This window comes from Canis lupus, chromosome X (assembly GCF_003254725.2).
Source record: "Canis lupus dingo isolate Sandy chromosome X, ASM325472v2, whole genome shotgun sequence".
Classification (NCBI taxonomy): domain Eukaryota; kingdom Metazoa; phylum Chordata; class Mammalia; order Carnivora; family Canidae; genus Canis; species Canis lupus.
The window spans coordinates 79544401-79563909 of NC_064281.1; the positions used below are offsets into that span (position 1 = coordinate 79544401).

General features: G+C 37.1%; 1 protein-coding gene across 1 annotated transcript in view; it reads left to right on the plus strand.

The window, feature by feature from the left end:
• IL1RAPL2 (interleukin 1 receptor accessory protein like 2) overlaps positions 1 to 19509 on the plus strand; it is a 1329588-nt gene that overhangs the window by 1255652 nt on the left and 54427 nt on the right. Inside the window, exon 7 of the mRNA XM_035712073.2 lies at positions 18411 to 18540. Coding sequence (XP_035567966.1) covers positions 18411 to 18540 — 130 coding nt within the window. The remainder of the gene's footprint in view (positions 1 to 18410; positions 18541 to 19509) is intronic.

A 19509-nucleotide genomic window follows, 5' to 3' on the forward strand; every position in this document is an offset into this window, starting at 1 on the left:
ACCCCTTTAGGTCATCCTCTATACACAGAGTCTAGGAACACCCCAGTTTACATCCACTTCAACTCCACCTATCCTACCAATATGTCCTCTGTGTGTGGACCTCACAGTATACCTAGCTTGCACCCACATTAGGTTCAGCTATCCTGCCAGGGCACCCTCTATGGGAAGAGCTTCCAGCCTGCATACTATGTCAGCTTCAACCACCCTGCCAAGATACCCCCTGAACAGAGAACCTGAGACATACCAGTTTGCACTCATTTCAGCTTTATCTATCCTGATAGGGTGCCCTCAGTGCATAGAACTCCAGATACCCCAGCCTGAATCCACTTCAACATTACCTGTGTTTACAGGGCAACTGTTATGTGAAAAGCCTCAAGGCCCCCATCCATGCCAGCCACAGCTCTATCCAGCCAGCGGAAATCACCAACTACACACAGTCTATATAAGAGAAGACTATACAAAGGATCATTCTTTCCAGTTTAGAAGTTGCTGTTTGCCTAATCCACAGAAACACAGAAAGTCAAGGAAAACAGGGAAACAGAGGAATATGTTCCAAAAAAAGAACTAGATAAGCCCCACCCCCCTAAAGAAAGCCTAAATGAAACATAGATGGGCAATGTGCCTGATAAAGCATTGAAAGTAATTATTGTAAAGATATTCACTGGGCTGAAGATAAAAGTAGAATAACTCAGTGAGGCCTTCACTGAGATAGAAAATATAAAAAAGAACCAATCAGAGTTGAAGAATATAAAAACTGAAATAACAACACACTAAATAGAGGGAATCAACAGCAGATTGGTGGATGCAGAATATATTAATGATCTAGAAGACAGGGTAATAGAAAGCACCCACACTGAACAGCAAAAAGAAAAATGAATTTTTAAAAATGAAGATAGTTTAAGGGATTTCTTGGACAATATCAAATTAACAAACAATTGCATTTTAGGGCTGCCAAAAGAAGAAGAGAGAGAAAGTGATAGAAAATGTATTTCAAGAAATAATAGCTGAAATATTTCCTAACCTAGGGAGGGAAATAGACATTCAAGTACAAAAAGCCCAGGGAACTCCAAAGAGGTCCACAACAAGACATATAATAATAAAATATCAAAGGTCAAAGATGTCTTAAAAGTAGCAAGAGAAAAATTAAAAAGTTACCTACAAGGGAAAACCTATCAGTCGATAACTGATTTTTCAGCAGAGATTTTTCAGCAGAAATTTTTCAGGCCAGAAGAAAATGGCATGATATATTCACTGCTAAAAGGAAAAAAAAAAAACTACAACCAAGAACATGCTACCTGGAAAGTTTGTCATTCATATTTGAAGGAGCAATCATTTCCCAAACAAACAAACAAACAAACAAACAAACAAACAGAGGAGTTTACTTCCACTAAGCCAGACTTATAAGAAATGTTAAATATGATAAGGGAGATTAAATGGCAGAGTAGTTGGTAGACCCTAGGCTCATCTCATGCATAAATACAACTAAATAACTATCAAAACATTCTATGTATCCCAGAAATCCACCTGAAGACAGACAGAATGATCTTCACAGCTAAAGGGAGAGAAGAAGCATCATTGAAGATGATAGGAAGTGTGGAGATATGGCTTGGAAGAGAAAAAGACTAGCAAGTGCTATGGAGGGTAGGGAACTATGATTGTGGAGTAAGGCAAGAGAGAGAGGAGCACACATGGGAGCACATTTTCCCAAATGTTCCCAGGAGAACATTTTCCCAAAGCTATTAGCTCAGAAAATGAGAGGGGTTGAATTTCATGAGTTCTTGTGATCAGTGGGGCTTAAAGAATGGAGTTTTAAGGGTTGGTCAGGTTGGCTGGGATAGAGCCTTGAGGACACTGGACTGTTCCTGGAGAGAAGGCAGGAAAGTAATCCAGGGGCAGATAGCACAGACACAGCGATTTTCAAAACACCTAGGGTGAAACGAACTAGGGGTCATGGAAGGAGAGGAGGGTGGGGAGTGGGGGTGACTGGGTGGCGGGCACTTGACGGGATGAGCGCTGGGTGTTATTCTGTATGTTGGCAAATTGAACACCAATAAAAAATAAATTTATTATTAAAAAAAAACACCTAGGGCCTACAGCAGGGAGATTATTTACTCTTCTTGGACAGTGTCCTTGAGAGACAGTGTTCAGAGACGCCTTTCCAGGTACAAAGGAGACACCTGGCACCATTTTCCTCCCCACCCTTCAGCATAAACATAGAGCCACTTGCAGAAAGCAGCTCAACCCCAACACAGGCTGCCTTACTTCCTTACATGAAGTCCCACACCCTTGTGCTCTGGCAGGACTGCCCTTCTCAATCAAGCTTGTCTCAGTCCCAACGTGGCAGGCTTCTCCCCCAGAAGACCAGTGCAGGTCCCTGCCCACACCATATCCTGAAAGCCTGGAGTTTTATTAGTCAGGCTTGGGCAGAAAAAAGCCCAGAGTACACCATCCTGCTCTTAGAGAGAAAGCAAACAACCTGGAGGCAGACAGTATGGAAACAGTGATCTGGAAAAAAAAAAAAAAAAAGAAGAAGAAGAAAGAAAAAACACCTCAGACACACAGGGGAGAAATTATTCACACTTCTCAGAGTGCTTCCCTGAGAGGCAGCATTCTTCAAGGGATACAGGCAACTGGCTGGCACCAAGGCATCTTGGTGGCCTTGGTGCTTGATGGCTGGCACCAAGGCAGCTCCAGGGATACAGAAGCTGGCTGGCACCATCTCCCTCCTGCAAGCCTCAGCATAAATATTGAGCCACTGTGAAGTAACACTGTGCCCACAGTGGGTGCCTAACCTGCTTACATCAAGTTCCACACCTTTGTGTTTTGGCAGGAATGCCCTCCTTTGTCAAGCTTACCTCCATCCCAACACATCAGTACCCTTCCCCAGACCAGCAGAAACCCTTGCCCACACCACATCTACTGACCAGAGTGTTCTGCAGGGCTTTAGTTCCAGTGAAAGTAGTATCAGTTCTCACTTAAAAAGCAAAACAGAGCACACCTAGTTAAAACTTGCCACATTCTGGCCAAGGACCAAACACTACCTACTGTGAGCAAGGAGACCCTCTACAAATGACTGTCCTGAAGGATAGAGCAGCCAACACATAACAACAGAGCACACACAACATACACTGGAGACACTCCCTGAAGTGTCAAGTCTTGGACACTATATGACCTTTTCTTCATAAAGCCATTACTCTCAGGAGCAGGAAACATAAGACTTTTCTAACACAGAGAAGGGCAAGACTTAGACAAAATGCCAAGATAGAAGAGTTCATCTCAAATAAAAGAATAAGATAAGGTTATGGCCAGAGATCTAAGCAAACGAGATATAAGTAACATGCCTAATGGAGAATTTAAAGCAACAATCACAAGGATACTAAATGGGATTGGGAAAAGAATGGGAGACTTTAGGGAGACCATTACCTCATGGATAAAAGAGTAAAAAAGAGAAATGAAAAATGCAATGACTGAAATTGGAAACAGGCTCAATGCAATGAACACAAGGCTGAAAGAAACAGAGGAAAGAATAAGTGATGTAGAAAACAAATTAATGGAAAATAATGTATCTGAACAAAAGAGAGAAAGAATTATGGAAAACAAGAATACACTTAGGGAACTCAGTGACTCAATCAAACATAATAACATTCATATTATAGGAGTCTCAGAAGAATAAGAGAGAGAAAAAGGGACAGAAAATTTATTTGAGGAAATAATAGCTGAAAATTTCCCTAATCTGGGGAAGGAAGCAGACATTCAGGTCCTTGAGGCACAGAGAACTCCCATCAGAATCCATAAAAACAAGCCAACATCAAGACATCTTAAAATTAAATGTATGAAATACAATGATCACGGAAAATTCTTAAAAGCAGCAAACCAAAAGAAATCCTTAACTTACAAGGGAAGAACCATAAGACTAGTTGGAGATTTCACAACAGAAATGTGGCAAACAAGAAGAAAGTGGCATGATATATTCAAATTGCTGAATGAGAAAAATCCGCAGCCAAGAATTCTCAATCCAGCAAGGGTAGCATTCAGAATAGAAGGAGAGTTAAAAAGTTTCCCAGACAAAGAAAAACTAAAGAGGTTTCTGAACACTAAACCATTCCTACAAGAAATATTAAAGAGGATTATTTTAGTGAAAAGGTAAGGTCAAAAGTGAAAAAGATAAGAAAGGAACAGAGAAAATCTCCAGAAACAACAACAAAACAAGTAATAAAATGGCACTAAGTACATACCTATCAAGAATTACTCTGAATATAAATGGATTAAATGCTCCCATCAAAAGACATAAGGTGTCAGAATGGATTAAAAAAACAAGTCCCATCTATATGCTGCTTACAGGAGACTCATTTTAAACCTAAAGACATTTGCAGATTGAAAGATTGGAAGTGAATGTATGGAGAAACATCATATAATAAATATATAATAATATGTAGTATATGTAACACTATATAATAACAAAGGAAAAAATCCAATAGGAAGATCTAACAATTGTAAGTATTTTGCACCCAACCTAGGAGCACCCAAAATTAAAACAATTGATAACAAACATAAAGGAACTCATTCATTGATAATAGTAAAAAATATTAGTGGACTTTAACACCCCCACTTATGTCAATGGACAGATTATCTAAGCAGAAAATAAACAAGGAAACAATGGCATGAATGACACAGTGGACCAGATGGACTTAACAGATATATTCACAACATTCCATCCTAAAACAGCAAAATCCACATTCTTTTTCGAGTGCACATGGAACATTCTCCAGAATAGATCACATACAAGGTCACAAGGCCTCAAAAAGTTCAAAAAGATTGAGATCATACCATGCATATTTTCTGACACAATGCTATGAAACTTGAAGTAAACTACAAGAAAAAATTTGCAAAGCCACGAATACATGGAGGTTAAACAGCATGCTACTAAAGAATGAATGAGTCAACCAGGATCCCAAAAGAAATAAAAAATACATAGCAACTAATAAAAATGAAAGCACAGTGGTCCAAAACCTTTGGTATGCAACAAAAGCCGTCCTAAGAGGGAAGTATATAGCAATATACGCCTACCTTAAGAAGCAAGAAAAATCCCAAATCTAATCTTACACCTAGAGGAGCTAGAAAAAGAATAGCAAGTGAAGCTTAAAGCCAGCAAAAGGAAAGAAATACTAAAGATTAGAGCAGAAATAAATGTTTAAAAAATACAATATATCAATGAAACCAGGAGCTGGTTCTTTGAAAAAAAATTAATAAAATCGATAAATCCCTAGCCAAGTTTATCAAAAAGAAAGGACAAATAAAATTACAAATAAGAGAAGATAACTTACACAGCAGAAATACAAATATTATGAGAATATTGTGAAAAAAATATATGCCAACAAATTGGACAACCTGGAAGAAATGGACATATTCCTAGAAACATATAAACATGTTTGTTTGTTATATATATACACACACAATGTAATATTAGTCATAAAAAATGAAATCTTGCCATTAACAATGATATAGATGGAGTTAGAGAGTATAATTCTAAGCAAAGTAAGTGAGTCAGATAAAGGGCACATATCATATTAATTCCCTCATATGTTGAACTTATGAAGCAAAACAAATGATCATGGGGGAACAAAGAGAGACAAATCAAGAAACACACTCTAACTATAGAGAACAAACTGATGGTTACCAGAGGGGAGTTGGGTGGGATATTGTGTTAAATAATTTATGAGGATTAAGGAGGGCACTTGTGATGAGCACAGGGTGTTGTATTTTAGTGGTGAATCACTAAATTATACACCTGAAACTACTGTTACACTGTATGTTAACTAACTGGAATTGAAATTAAAACTTTTTAAAAATTTATTATTCATGAGAATATTAATCATTTGAGACACAGAGAGGTAGAGACGCAGGCAGAGAGAGAAGCAGGCTCTCCGTGGGGAGCCTGATGCTGGACTTGATTCCAGATCCTGGGATCACACCCTGAGCCGAAGTCAGACGCCCAACCGCTGAGCCACCCAGGCATCCCAATAATTTTTTTTTAAAAAGGAAATGTTAAATGTACTCTTTTAAATGGAAAAATGGACATAATTAGACATAAGAAAATGATGAATAAAAAGATGTAAAGTATGAAAACTTCTACAAAAAACACGGAGAAGAATTTAAAAATAGGAATTTATTTTTCTTTTTTTAAAGAATGTGATTGAATTCAAATAACCATCAAATTAATAGAGACTGGGGATCCCTGGGTGGCGCAGCGGTTTGGCGCCTGCCTTTGGCCCAGGGTGCGATCCTGGAGACCCGGGATCGAATCCCACGTCGGGCTCCCGGTGCATGGAGCCTGCTTCTCCCTCTGCCTGTGTCTCTGCCTCTCTCTCTCTCACTGTGTGCCTATCATGAATAAATAAAAAATTAAAAAAAATTAATAGAGACTGATATTTATTTAGGATGCTCTGTATGAACCACATGGTTACCACAAATCCAAAGCTTATGATAAATACACAAATTAAAAAAAAAAAAAGGAAAGCCAAACAAAACCATAGAAACCCATTAATCACCAAGAAAGAGAGCAAAAGAATAAGAATGGAACAGAGAAGAACTTCAAAAACAAGTAGAAAACCAATAACAAGATGATAATAAGTACATAATTATTAATAATTAAATTAAATGGCTGAATGCTTCAATCAAATACAAAGGGTGACAGAATGGATAAAAACAAACAAAAGAAAGGGCTATCTATATGCTGCCTAAATGAGACTTACCTCAAACCTAAAGACACATACAGACTTAAAGTGAAGGGATGGAAAAGCCTTTAGCATGCAAATGAAGACAAACAAAAAAGCTGGGGTAGTGGTAATTACATCAGATAAAAAGGACTTTAAAACAAAATCTGTGCCACGAGACAAAAAAGGGCATTACATAATGATAAAGGGATCATCCAACAAGAGGATATAACAATTGTAAATAACTACACATGCAACATTGGAACTCCTAAACACAGAAAGCACTTACTAATTGACATACTGAGAGAAATTGATGGTTATATAATAGTAGTAGGGGACTTTAATGCCTACATACATCAATGGAATGATCATCCAGGCAAAAAATCAAAGTGGAAACAGTGTCATTTGATGACATATTTGACCTGATGGATATGACATATATATAGAACATTCCATCCAGAAACAACAGAATACAAATTCTTTAAAATTGCACATGGGAAATTCTCTGGAATAGATTACATATTAGGCCAAAAACAAGCCTCAAAAAATTTAAGAAGATTGGAATCATACCATGCATCTATTATAATAACAACAGTATGAAGCTAGAAATAAATCACACACACACACACACACACACACACACACACAAACTGAAAGCTAGACCATATTTTTGCAATAGCGTCAGAACAACACCTGCAAATGACAGCACGGCCAACAGTGGACATGGTTAAAGACCCAATGAGAGTTCATTATAATGCAGTTGAGAAGAAAATTTGATTATTTTTTTTACCACATAGCATATTAACATTTCAAATGTCGAATGATGGCACTGTACCAGGACATGTTACAACTTTAGGAATTTCAATCGTTTTCTTTTAATTATTTTTTATTGGAGTTCAATTTGCCAGCATATAGCATATCACCCAGTGTTCATCCTGTCAAGTGCCCCCCTCAGTGCCCACCACCCAATCACCCCATCCCGCTGCCCACCTCCTCTTCCACTGCCCCTTGTTCGTTCCCCAGAGTTAGGAGTCTCTCATGTTCTGTCACGCTCTCTGATATTTCCCACTCATTTTGTCTCCTTTCCCCTTTTTTTAAATTTTTTTTATTTATTTCTGATAGTCACAGAGAAAGATAGAGGCAGAGACACAGGCAGAGGGAGAAGCAGGCTCCATGCACCGGGAGCCCGACGTGGGATTCGATCCCGGGTCTCCAGGATCGCACCCTGGGCCAAAGGCAGGCGCCAAACCGCTGCGCCACCCAGGGATCCCTCCTTTCCCCTTTATACCTGTCCACAATTTTTTATATTCCCCAAATGAATGAGACCATATAATGTTTGTCCTTCTCCAAATGACTCATTTTACTCAGCATAATACCCTCGAGGTCCATCACATCGAAGCAAATGGTGGGCATTTGTCGTTTCTAATAGCTGAGTAATATTCCATTGTATACATAGACCACATCTTTATGCATTCATCTTTCAATGGACATCGAGGCTCCTTCCACAGTTTGGCTATTGTGGACATTGCTGCTATAAACACTGGGGTGCAAGTGTTCCGGCGTTTCACTGCATCTCTATCTTGGGGGTAAATCCCCAGCACTGTAACTGGGTCGTAGGGCAGTTCTATTTTTAACTCTTTGTGGAACCTCCACACAGTTTTCCAGAGTGGCTGCACCAGTTCACATTCTCACCAAAAGTGCAAGACGGTTCCCCTTTCTCCACATCCTCTCCAACATTTGTTGTTTCCCGTCTTGTTAGTTTTCACCATTCTCATTGGTGGGAGGTGGTATCTCATTGTGGTTTTGATTTGTAGTTCCCTGATGGCAAGGGATGTGGAGCATTTTCTCATGTGCTTGTTGGCCATGTCTATGTCTTCCTCTGTGAAATTTCTGTTCATGTCTTTGGCCCATTTCATGATTGGATTGTTTCTTTGCTGTTGAGTTTAATAAGTTCTTTATAGATCTTGGATACTAGCCCCTTTACCTGATAGGTTATTTGCAAATATTTTCTCCCATTCGGTAGGTTGTCTTTTAGGTTTGTTAACTGTTTCTTTTGCTGTGCAGAAGGTTTCTATCTTGATGAAGTCCCAATAATTCATTTTTGCTTTTGTTGCCCTTGCCATCGTGGATGTACCTTGCAAGAAGTCACTGTGGCCAAGTTCAAAAACGGTGTTGCCTGTGCTCTCCTCTAGGATTTTGATGGATTCTTGTCTCACATTTAGATCTTTCCTCCATTTTGAGTTTATCTTTGTGTATGGTGTAAGAGAATGGTCTAGTTTCATTCTTCTGCATGTGGATGTCCAATTTTCCCAGCACCATTGATTGAAGAGACTGTCCTTTTTCCAGTGGATAGTCTTTCCTGATTTGTCAAATATTAGTTGACCATAGAGTTCAGGGGCCATTTCTGGATTCTCTATTCTGTTCCATTGATCTATGTGTCTGTTTTTGTGCCAGTACCATACTCTGTTAATGATCACAGATTGTAGTACAACTTGAAATCCGGCATTGTGATGCCCCCGGCTCTGTTTTTGTTTTTGTTTTAATATTCCCCTGGCAACTCGGGGTCTCTTCTGATTCCACACCAATCTTAAGATGATTTGTTACAACTGTCTGAAAAAAGTCCATGGTATTTTGATAGGGATTGCATTAAACGTGTACATTGCCCTGGGTAGCATTGACATTTTCATAGTATTAATTCTTCCAATCCATGAGCATGGAATATTTTTCCATCTCTTTGTGTCTTCCTCAATTTCTTTCAGAAGTGTTCTATAGTTTTTAGGGTATAGATCCTTTACCTCTTTGGTTAGCTTTATTCCTAGGTATCTTCTGCTTTTGGGTGCAGTTGTCAATGGGATTGACTCCTTAATTTCTCTTTCTTCAGTCTCGTTTTTAGTGTATAGAAGTGCCACTGATTTTGGGGCATTGATTTTGTATCCTGCCACACTGCCAAATTGCTGTATGAGTTCTATCAATCTTGGGGTGGAGTCTTTTGGGTTTCCTAGGTACAGTATCATGTCATCTGTGAAGAGGGAGAGTTTGACTTCTTCTTTGCCAATTTGAATGCATTTTATTTCTTTTCGTTGCCTGATTGATGAGGCTAGGACTTCTAGTACTATGTTGAATAGCAGAAGTGAGAGTGGACATCCTGTCGTGTTCTTGATTTTAGGGGAAAGTCTCCCAGTGTTTCCCCATTGAGAATGATATTTGCTGTGGGCTTTTCGTAGATGGCTTTTAAGATGTTGAGGAATGTTCCCTCTATCCCTACACTCTGAAGAGTTTTGATCAGGATTCGATGTTGTATTTTGTCAAATGCTTTCTCTGCATCTATTGAGAGGATCATATGGTTCTTGATTTTTCTCTTGTTGATATGATCTATCACGTTGATCGTTTTACTAGTGTTGAACCAGCCTTGCATCCCGGGGATAAATCCCACTTGGTCATGGTGGAATAAACTTCTTAATGTACTGTTGGATCCTATTGTCTAGGATCTTGTTGAGAACTTTTGCATTTGTGTTCATCAGGGATCTTCTCCTTTTTGGTGGGGTCTTTGTCTGGTTTTGGAATTAAGGTGATGCTGGCCTCAGAACGAATTTGGAAGTATTCCATCTCTTTTTATCTTTCGGAACAGCTTTAGTAGAATAGGTATTGTTTCTTCTTTAAATGTTTGATAGAATTCCCCTGGGAAGCCATCTGGCCCTGGACTTTTGTGTCTTGGGAGGTTTTTGATGACTGCTTCAATTTCCTCCCGGGTTATCCGCCCGTTCAGGTTTTCTATTTCTTCTTCTTCCAGTTTTGGTAGTTTGTGGTTTTCCAGAAATGCATCCATTTCTTCTCTTTTGCCTAATTTAATGGCATATAGCTGTTCATAATATGTTTTTAAAATCGTTTGTATTTCCTTGGTATTAGTTGTGATCTCTCCTTTTTCATTCATGTTTTTATTAGAGTCTTTTCTCTTTTGTTTTTAATAAGACTGACTAATGGTTTATCTATCTTATTAATTTTTTCAAAGAACCAACTCCTGGTTTTGTTGATCTGTTCTAAAGTTCTTTTTGTCTCTATTTCATTGAGTTCTGCTCGAATCTTTATCATCTCTCTTCCTCGGCTTGGTGTAGGTTTTATTTGCTGTTCTTTCTCCAGTTCCTTTAGGTGCAAGGTTAGCTTTTGTATTTGAGTTTTTTCCAGTTTTTTGAGGGATGCTTGTATTGCGATATATTTCCCTCTCAGGACTGCTTTTGCTGTCATTTCATTTTTGGAACACCGACAGCATTCTTGCACCCAATATAATCTAAGAGGGCTTATTATTATTTGTTTGACAATGCTTCTCATGTGACTTCATATAGCAGGTAAACTACATATATTTGTCAAGAGACTCTAGGGTTTGACTTTCTGGGAATCTGTTGAAAATCAATGAACTAATGAATGAACAAGCAAACAGCCAGCCAGCCAGCTAGCCAAACCAACCAACCAACCAACCAACCTATATCAGAAGGTTTCAAGGCATGTACCTACAAAGGTTCATGGATAATTACAAAACTTAAAACTCTAGTATCTGTTTCACTAATGTGGCTCTAGGAGATTCTACAGGAGGTTATGGAGTTGTCAACAAAATGTAGCTCCTTAATATTGAGAAGTTTTCAGTTTCTTATGTAGGTAAAGACCAGATAAAAATAAATATGAAAACCTTGGTGTACTGTGCAGGTAAAGAAAAAAAAAAACATTGTCTTTTCTTCTCTGTTCACAATCTCTTATCAAGAGTAGACTACCAATGGAAGAAAACCTTGTCATTTTAACAGAGAGAAGAGCCAAATCTCAATGTTATACCAGTGTAGTTGTAAAACTCACTTCTCCCAATCTCAGTCTGTCTTGACCATGCATACAATTCTTTATAAAAAAGCCTCCTTCAGGGACACCTGGGTGGCTCAGCGGTTGAGTGTCTGCCTTTGGCTCAGGGCATGATCCGGGGGTCCTGGGATTGAGTCCCGTCCGTGCGTGGAGCCTGCTTCTCCTTCTGCCTGTGTCTCTGCCTCTCTCTCTCCCTCTGTGTCTCTCATGAATATATTTAAAAATCTTTTAAAAAATTTAAAAAAAGAAAAAAACTGGAAAAATACCCAAATACTTGGAGAAGACACAGCATGATACTCAATAACCAGTGTGTCAATGAAACAATGAAAGGAGAAATTTTAAAAATGCTGGAGACAAAATGGAAACACAAGTGTCCAAAATCTTTGGGATGAAACAAAAGCAGTTTGAGAGGGAATTATATAGCAATAACAGGCCTACCTCAAGAAACAGGGGCACCTGGATGACTCAGTGGTTGAGTGTTTGCCTTTGGCTCAGGTCGTGATCTCAGGGTCCTGGGACTGAGTCCTGCAATGGGCTCCCCGGGGGAAGCCTGCTTCTCCCTCTGCCTCTCTCTATGTGTCTCTCGTCAATGAATAAATAAAATCTTTAAAAAAAGAAAAAGCTCAAGTAAAGAATCTAAAACTCACACCTAAAGGAACTGGAAACAGAAGAACAAAGCCCAAGGTGAAAGGTGAATAGAAGGAAGGAAATAATAAAGATCAGAGCAGAAATAAATGACGTAGACTAAAAAAAAAAATCAATGAAACTAAAAGCTGGTTCCTTGAAAAGGTAAACAAAATTGATAAAACCTTAGCCAGACTCATTAAGAAAACAAGAGAAAGGACTTAGCAAATGAAATCAGAAATGACATAGGACATGTAACCATAAACACCACAGAAATACAACGGATTATAAGAGGATAGTATGAAAAATTATAGGCCCAAAAAGTGAACAATTGAAGAAATGGTTAAATTCTTAGAAATATGCAATCTTCCAAAACTGAATCAAGAAAAAATAAATAATCTGAGCAGACTTACTGCACCTAATAGAATTGAATCAGTAATCAAAAAATTACCAAAACATGACAGTGGAGGGCTGGATGGATTCACTGGGAATTCTACCAAACATCTAAAGAAGATTTAATAACTATTCCCTGCAAACTATTCCAAAAATAGGAGAGTAAGGTAAGATTTCAAATGTGTTCTACAAGGCCAGCATTACCCTGATGTCAAAACCAGACAAAGATGCCACAAAAACTACACAAAACTATAGGTCAATATTCCTGATTAAAAAACATGCAAAAATCCCCAAACAAGTATTAGCAAAATCCTTAACAAAATATGAGAAAACAACATATAATTTACTAAAAGGATCCTTCAAAATAGTGAAATGGGATTGATTCTGGGGATTCAAGTATGGTCCAACATTTGCAAATCAATCAATGTGATATACTACATCAATAGAGTGAAGGATAAAAATCATATGCTCATCTCAATAGATGCAGAATGAGCATTTGACAAAGTATAACATCCATTCATGATAAAAACTCTCAAGAAAGTGGGGATAAAAGGAAGACACCTCAACATAATAAAGGCCATGTATGAAAACCCACAGTTAGCATCATACTCGGTGAAAAACTGAAAGTTATCCCTTTAAGATCAGGAACAAGACAACAATCTCTCTTCTCACCGCTTTTATTCAACATAGTATTGAAAGTATGGTCCAACACTTGCAAATCAATCAATGTGATACTATCACAGAACTATCACAGAAATCAGACAAGCTAAGAAAAAATAAAATAACATATATCTATATTTTTAAAGAAGAAGCTATATTGCCACTATTTGTAGATAATAGGATGCTATACATGGAAAATCCTAAAGATTCCACCAAAAATTTATGAGAAGTAATATATGAATTCAGTAAAGTTGCAGGATACAAATTAATACTCAGAAATTGGTAGCATTTCTACACACTAACAACGAAGTAACAGAAAGAGAAATTAAGAAAACAACACTATTTACAATTCCAACCAAAAGAATAAAATATCTAGGAATAAACTTAAACCAAAGAGGTGAAATACTTGTACTCTAAAACCTGTAAAACACTGATGAAAAAAATTGAAGATGACACAAAGAAATGGAGAGATATTCCATGCTCATGGATTAAATAAATTAATATTGTTAAAACATCCATATTATCCAAAGCAATCTACAGATTCCATACAATCCCTGTAAAAATACTGATAGTATTTTTCACAAAATTAGAACAAATAATACTAAAATTTGTATGGAACCATGAAAGACCCTGAATAGCCAAAGCAATCTTGAGAAAGAAAAACAAACGTGGAGGTATCACAATTCCAGATTTCAAGATATACTACAAAGCTGCAGTAATAAAAACAATAGAAAGGTAGAAAAATGAAAGGTAGATCAAAAGAACAGAATAGAGAGCTCAGAAATAGACCCACAATTATATGGTCAATAAATCTATGACAAAGGGGGCAAAATATATATAATGCGAAAAAGTCTTCTCAATAAATAGCGCTAGGAAAGCTGACCAGCTGCATGCAAAAGAATGAAACTGGACCACCTTTTAACACCATACACAGAGGTAAACTCAAAATAGATTAAAGACCTAAATGTGAGGCCCGAAATCATAAAATTCTAGAAAACAGTACAGGCAGTAAGTTGTTTCACATTGGCCATAGCAACATTTTTTTCTAGATTATGTCCCCTAAGGCAAGGGAAACAAAAGGAAATATAAATATCATCAAAATAACAAGCAAAAAAAGTCAACAAAACAAAAAGGCAACCTACTGAATGGGGGAAGATATTTGTAAATGATGTATTCAATAAGAGTTTAATATCCAGAATGTATAAAGAACTTACATAACAACACCAAGTCATCATCATCATCTGATCAAAAAGTGGGCAGAGGACCTGAATAGACAATTTTCCTAAGGAGACTTCCAGATGGCCAAAAGACACATGGAAAGATGCTCAACATCACTAATCATCAGGGAAATGAAAATCAAACCATAATGAGATATCACCTTACACCTGTTAGAATGGCTAAAATTAAAAAGACAAATAAATGTTGACAGGCACATGGAAAAAAGGGAAATTGTGCACTGTTGGTGGGAATGTAAATTGATGCAGCCATGATGGAAAATACTATGGATATTCCTCTCAAAAAAATGAAAAATAGAACTATATAATCCTGCAATTCCACCTCTGGGTATTTAAAAAAAAACACTACTTGGAAAAAGTATCTGTACCCTCATGTTTATCGAAGCATTGTTTAAAATAGTCAGGATATGGAAACAACCTAAGTGTCCATCAGTGGATGAGTGGTTGTATCAGTGCTTACTCCTTTTCACATTCAATTAATATTTTGTTGTATGAATGTACCAGAGTTTCCTTCACCTATTGGTGAACTTTTGATCTATTTCCAGTTTTTGTCTATTGCAAATAAAGCTGCTAGGACTGGAAGGCCTGGGTGGCTCAGCAGTTCAGCATCTGCCTTTGGCTCTGGGTGTGATCCTAGAGTCCCAAGATCAAGTTCCACATGGGTCTCCCTGTGAGGAGTCTGCTTCTCCCTCTGCCTGTGTCGTTGTCTTTCTGTCTCTCATGAATAAATAAAATCTTAAAAAATAGCTGCTAGGAACACTCTTGTACATTTCTTTGTTTGAACATATTATTTGTTTCCTGTCTAGATTTAAGAAAGTGATAAATTGTTAGCAATACAGAGTAATCATAAAAGGATTATCTAAATTGTTAGTAATACAGAGTAATCATAAAAGGATTATTATATAAAAGGAATTCACAATTCTTTTGTGAATAGCACAAAAACTGAGAAACTGAAGTTCTTATTTTTATAGTCTTCAGTCTACTGTACTATCCCCTTTATTATTTTTTTACTATCCCCTTTAGAAACAAATTTGAGCTGGTCATCTCTACTAGTAGGGTATACAGTACCATGGGAATGACTTTGAATATGTCCAGTGGCATGACAATACAGTAGCAAACAGATGCAAACTGTAGATGGGAGTTTGCACATGCACATGCGCCATATTTTAGAAAGGTCTGAATTGATTCCATTTCAGGTTATTTGTTTAATCAATGCAGAGATCCCTCACACACATTTTGGAAGAGGAGATGCCCATACCCTTGCACACATTGAGTCTCATTATCTGACACAAAAGCTAATCAAGAGTATTGCATACTCTCTCCTCAGAGTGCTCTCTTCAGAGTATTACATATGGTGGTTAGATGGTTTTCCTGTTTTAGCCATTGACAAAAGAATATTCATGATATTCATTCAACATTTGCATTAAAATTATATCACTGAAATATTTATCTCTTGCATTTATTTAACAAGAACATGTCTGATGGGAGTGTGAAAACATTTCCAAAAGAAATTGCTGCTATGGCCAGTACCCATTGTATAGTGCCAAAGAAAGGGCAGAATCTGTCATTTTTGTTAGACTACCTCAAGAAAGTCCCTTTTCATACATTGCTGTAATTGTCTTTCTCCATTAAAATCAAACCATACCTTAACACCCACATGCTAGGAATTACTAAATGGCATTTTATTTGATATATTCTGCAACATAGCCCAAAAGAATGACAACCAGAATTTATGTGTATAGATGTATATACTGGTAGTTTTAGCAACTGGGATTATTTATAATAAACTTTATCACAGTCTCTGGATTTTCTACCATATGGTTTAATGTCCCTTATTGCCTTCAATTTCATGGGAATGAAGAGCAGTAAGGCATAGAAAAGACCCTGTGTTCAGGTTTGGAGAACACAGCGCCTGCTTGGATAAATCACACATATTTTAGAATCCAGGAAATATTTATAGAGCATTGATAAGAGAAGGCTATTACCACATAGGAGTTCATAAATTTAAAAAGAACATGAAATTGGCAAAACCAAAATTAACACTTAATCTATCCCATTATCCATATCAGATTATGCTTCAAAATTAGCTCCTTCAAGACCAAGCTTCAGAAGGAGAACACCACCATCCTAAATTTGGTTGGGATTTTTGTGGGTTTGGGTTTTTTGTTTTTTGTTTTTTTTGCTTTGTTTTGTTGTTGTTGTCTGTGTGGGTTTTTTTATTTGTTTGTTTTTTGTTTTGTTTTTGGTTTTTTTTTTTTTGGATGGGACTTTTGAATTCACCAAGTACTTTTGTAAACACTGTTTTTTCTGAGCTTCCCAAATATTACCATCTTTATTCCATGTATAAAAGTTACTTTATAAAAAATTAGGTAATCTGCCCACAGCTTTTTTCATGATAGATCCAAAACCAGGATCTAAATCTCCTGTGCGCATTCCACCCTAGCAGGCTATCTCTCATTCTTACATAAACATATCACAGAGCATATGTTCAAAGCAGCAATGAATAATCTTGTTTCAGATTTGTGTTAGACATATATTACAGACTATTGATACCAAACGTTTTGACACAATTGAATGATCACAAAGATCCACTGCATGTCATTTTTAATGGGATATAAATTTGTACTGTAGAAAGATCAATATATGTCACTTATTATGACTAAGTCCAGCCTATCATCCATCATCTACATGTCTATGAGGTTCTTTTAACTTCCACTTTGTCTTAATGTAGAACCTAACTCCCATTAAAATTGTTTCTTCATGAAAATGGTCCTCAAAGAAATCCATCTGATAGTTATGTTGATTAAATAACCAGAAAGTAATGGTTCTTAGAACACGGAAGTTTTGGATCAACTTAAGAATTGAATGGAGATTTGTCTACAGCTTAGTGTGATTATGGGAACAAATTCACCAGGTACTATATAAGGAAAAAAGATTTTTGAAATTTCTTTATCTGGTGCTCCAGTGAGGGCAAAAATTGCATGTTAGAGAGAAAATGGTATGCTACATTATGATTTATGAATCGGGGATTCCTTTGTCAGAATTGTCTAGACTGTTTTTATACTATTATTCCCTTATTAATCTACTTTGCAAGAAAATAAAATCAATGGCAACAAAAAAACTGCTTATATATTTGATGATAACTTTGTAATTAAAATAAAGTTTTTAGCTATAACCACAAAGATGAATAATAAAAAATACTTCAGTATTGCCTAGAATTGTTTAAATACTATAAATAGCTCCAAGAATATAAAAGGCATGTTTAGACTGTTTTCCCTGCATTTACTTTTTATAAATTTTTAATTAAAAAATTCTTCCTTTGATTTGCATTATACAATTTTTCTTAGAACAATCAGAATAAAAAATTTCCCTATGCAATCTTAAAAATAGTGAATAGTCTATTATTATTTTCTCATCAATTAAAAAAATAACATACTTTTGATTAATGTTAACTTCAAAGGCAAATCCAAGTAAGCAGTAATTAATACCCTCAAAAAAGAAAAGTAGGAGAATTCTTTCCTTTTCTAAAAGATTTTATTTACTTATTCATGAGAGACACAGAGAGTGAGAGAGGCAGAGACACAGGCAGAGGGAGAAGCAGGCTCCACGCAGGGAGCCTGACGTGGGACTCGATCCCAGGTCTCCAGGATCACGCCCTGGGCTGAAGGTGGCGCTAAACCACTGAGCCACCTGGGCTGCCCGGGGAGAATTCTTTCCATTTGATTTCTTCCTGTTAGTTCCTGGCAGTACTTTTTCATTTTTGATTATATCTTAAATTTTAAATTTCCCAGAAGCACGTGTGACTAAATTTTTTCTTAAGTGCAGCGATAAGATGATTGGAAGGTTTGAAAATGGGTCATGGGAGCTTTCCTTTGGATGTTAAACAGTCCTTTTCTGTCTTCCAGGCGCCATTTATTCAATTCCTTTTCTCTGTCCTTCTCAGGTAAGCCTCTGAACATCGCTTGCAAAGCATTCTTTGGATTTAGCGGAGAGTCCGGACCAATGATCTACTGGATGAAAGGCGAGAAGTTTATTGAAGAACTGGCAGGTCACATTAGAGAAGGTGAAATAAGGTACAGAACTTGAATTACTTATTTTTCTTTGCTCTCTTTGCGGTTAAGCAATGGAACATCCTAGAAGAGCTTCTGCCTGGGACTTTAATTGCAACTCCAAATCATTCCATTTTCTAAAAGCCGGTCTGGTGGGAAGAGTGAAGCTGACTGCTCTAAGAAATGAAAATGTGTAAGCTTCCAATATAAGGAGGTTTTCTTAGGTTCTAAGAATATATCATGGAGTGTAATGACCTTCTCAAATCTGCCTAAGCAAATTCCTTTGAGTTTCCAAAGCTTAGGCCACTGTTACTCCATCCAGACATAGCAAATATCTAAACTGTAGGTTACTCATCAGACCACTGGGCAAATGCTTATTTACTCCCTAGGAACAGACAACTTCCATATGTCATAGGTGTAAAGCTACAGTGACAGTAGTAAGCTGCTACTCGCCAAAACAACTGTTGACTCTTGTTGAATAGTGTTTATTTTTCCCAGTACCAACTGCTCATCCTAAAAGTGACTTTCACTTTGGCACCACCCTAGACATCTTTTCACTCTCCTGTTGCAGATTCCTCCCTGGCACATAGACATATATTGGTTTTCTAATCCTATTTAATACAATATAATTTGTACATATAAGGGATAGGTAATTTTTCATAGCCCACTCAGGCTATGGGGTTGCCCTTTGATTTCAGAGATGGTGATATATAATGTACATTTTGTATTCCAATAGGAGCTGGAACCCTTCTACGTCCACCCCCATTAAGAATCTTCTAGTGGAAGACAATCCAGTATTGTCTTTTAACATGAGGGCAATTCATGTTAAAATGCATTCTTTCACTTTTATTGATTACATAGCAGTGAAAAAGAAACAAGTACACATTATATTATTTTCTATGATTAAATATAATTTATTAAAACTACCATGACAGTTTGTCTTCATGTGTGCACCCAATAACTCCATTCTAGAGGATCATAACTTTAAGGATC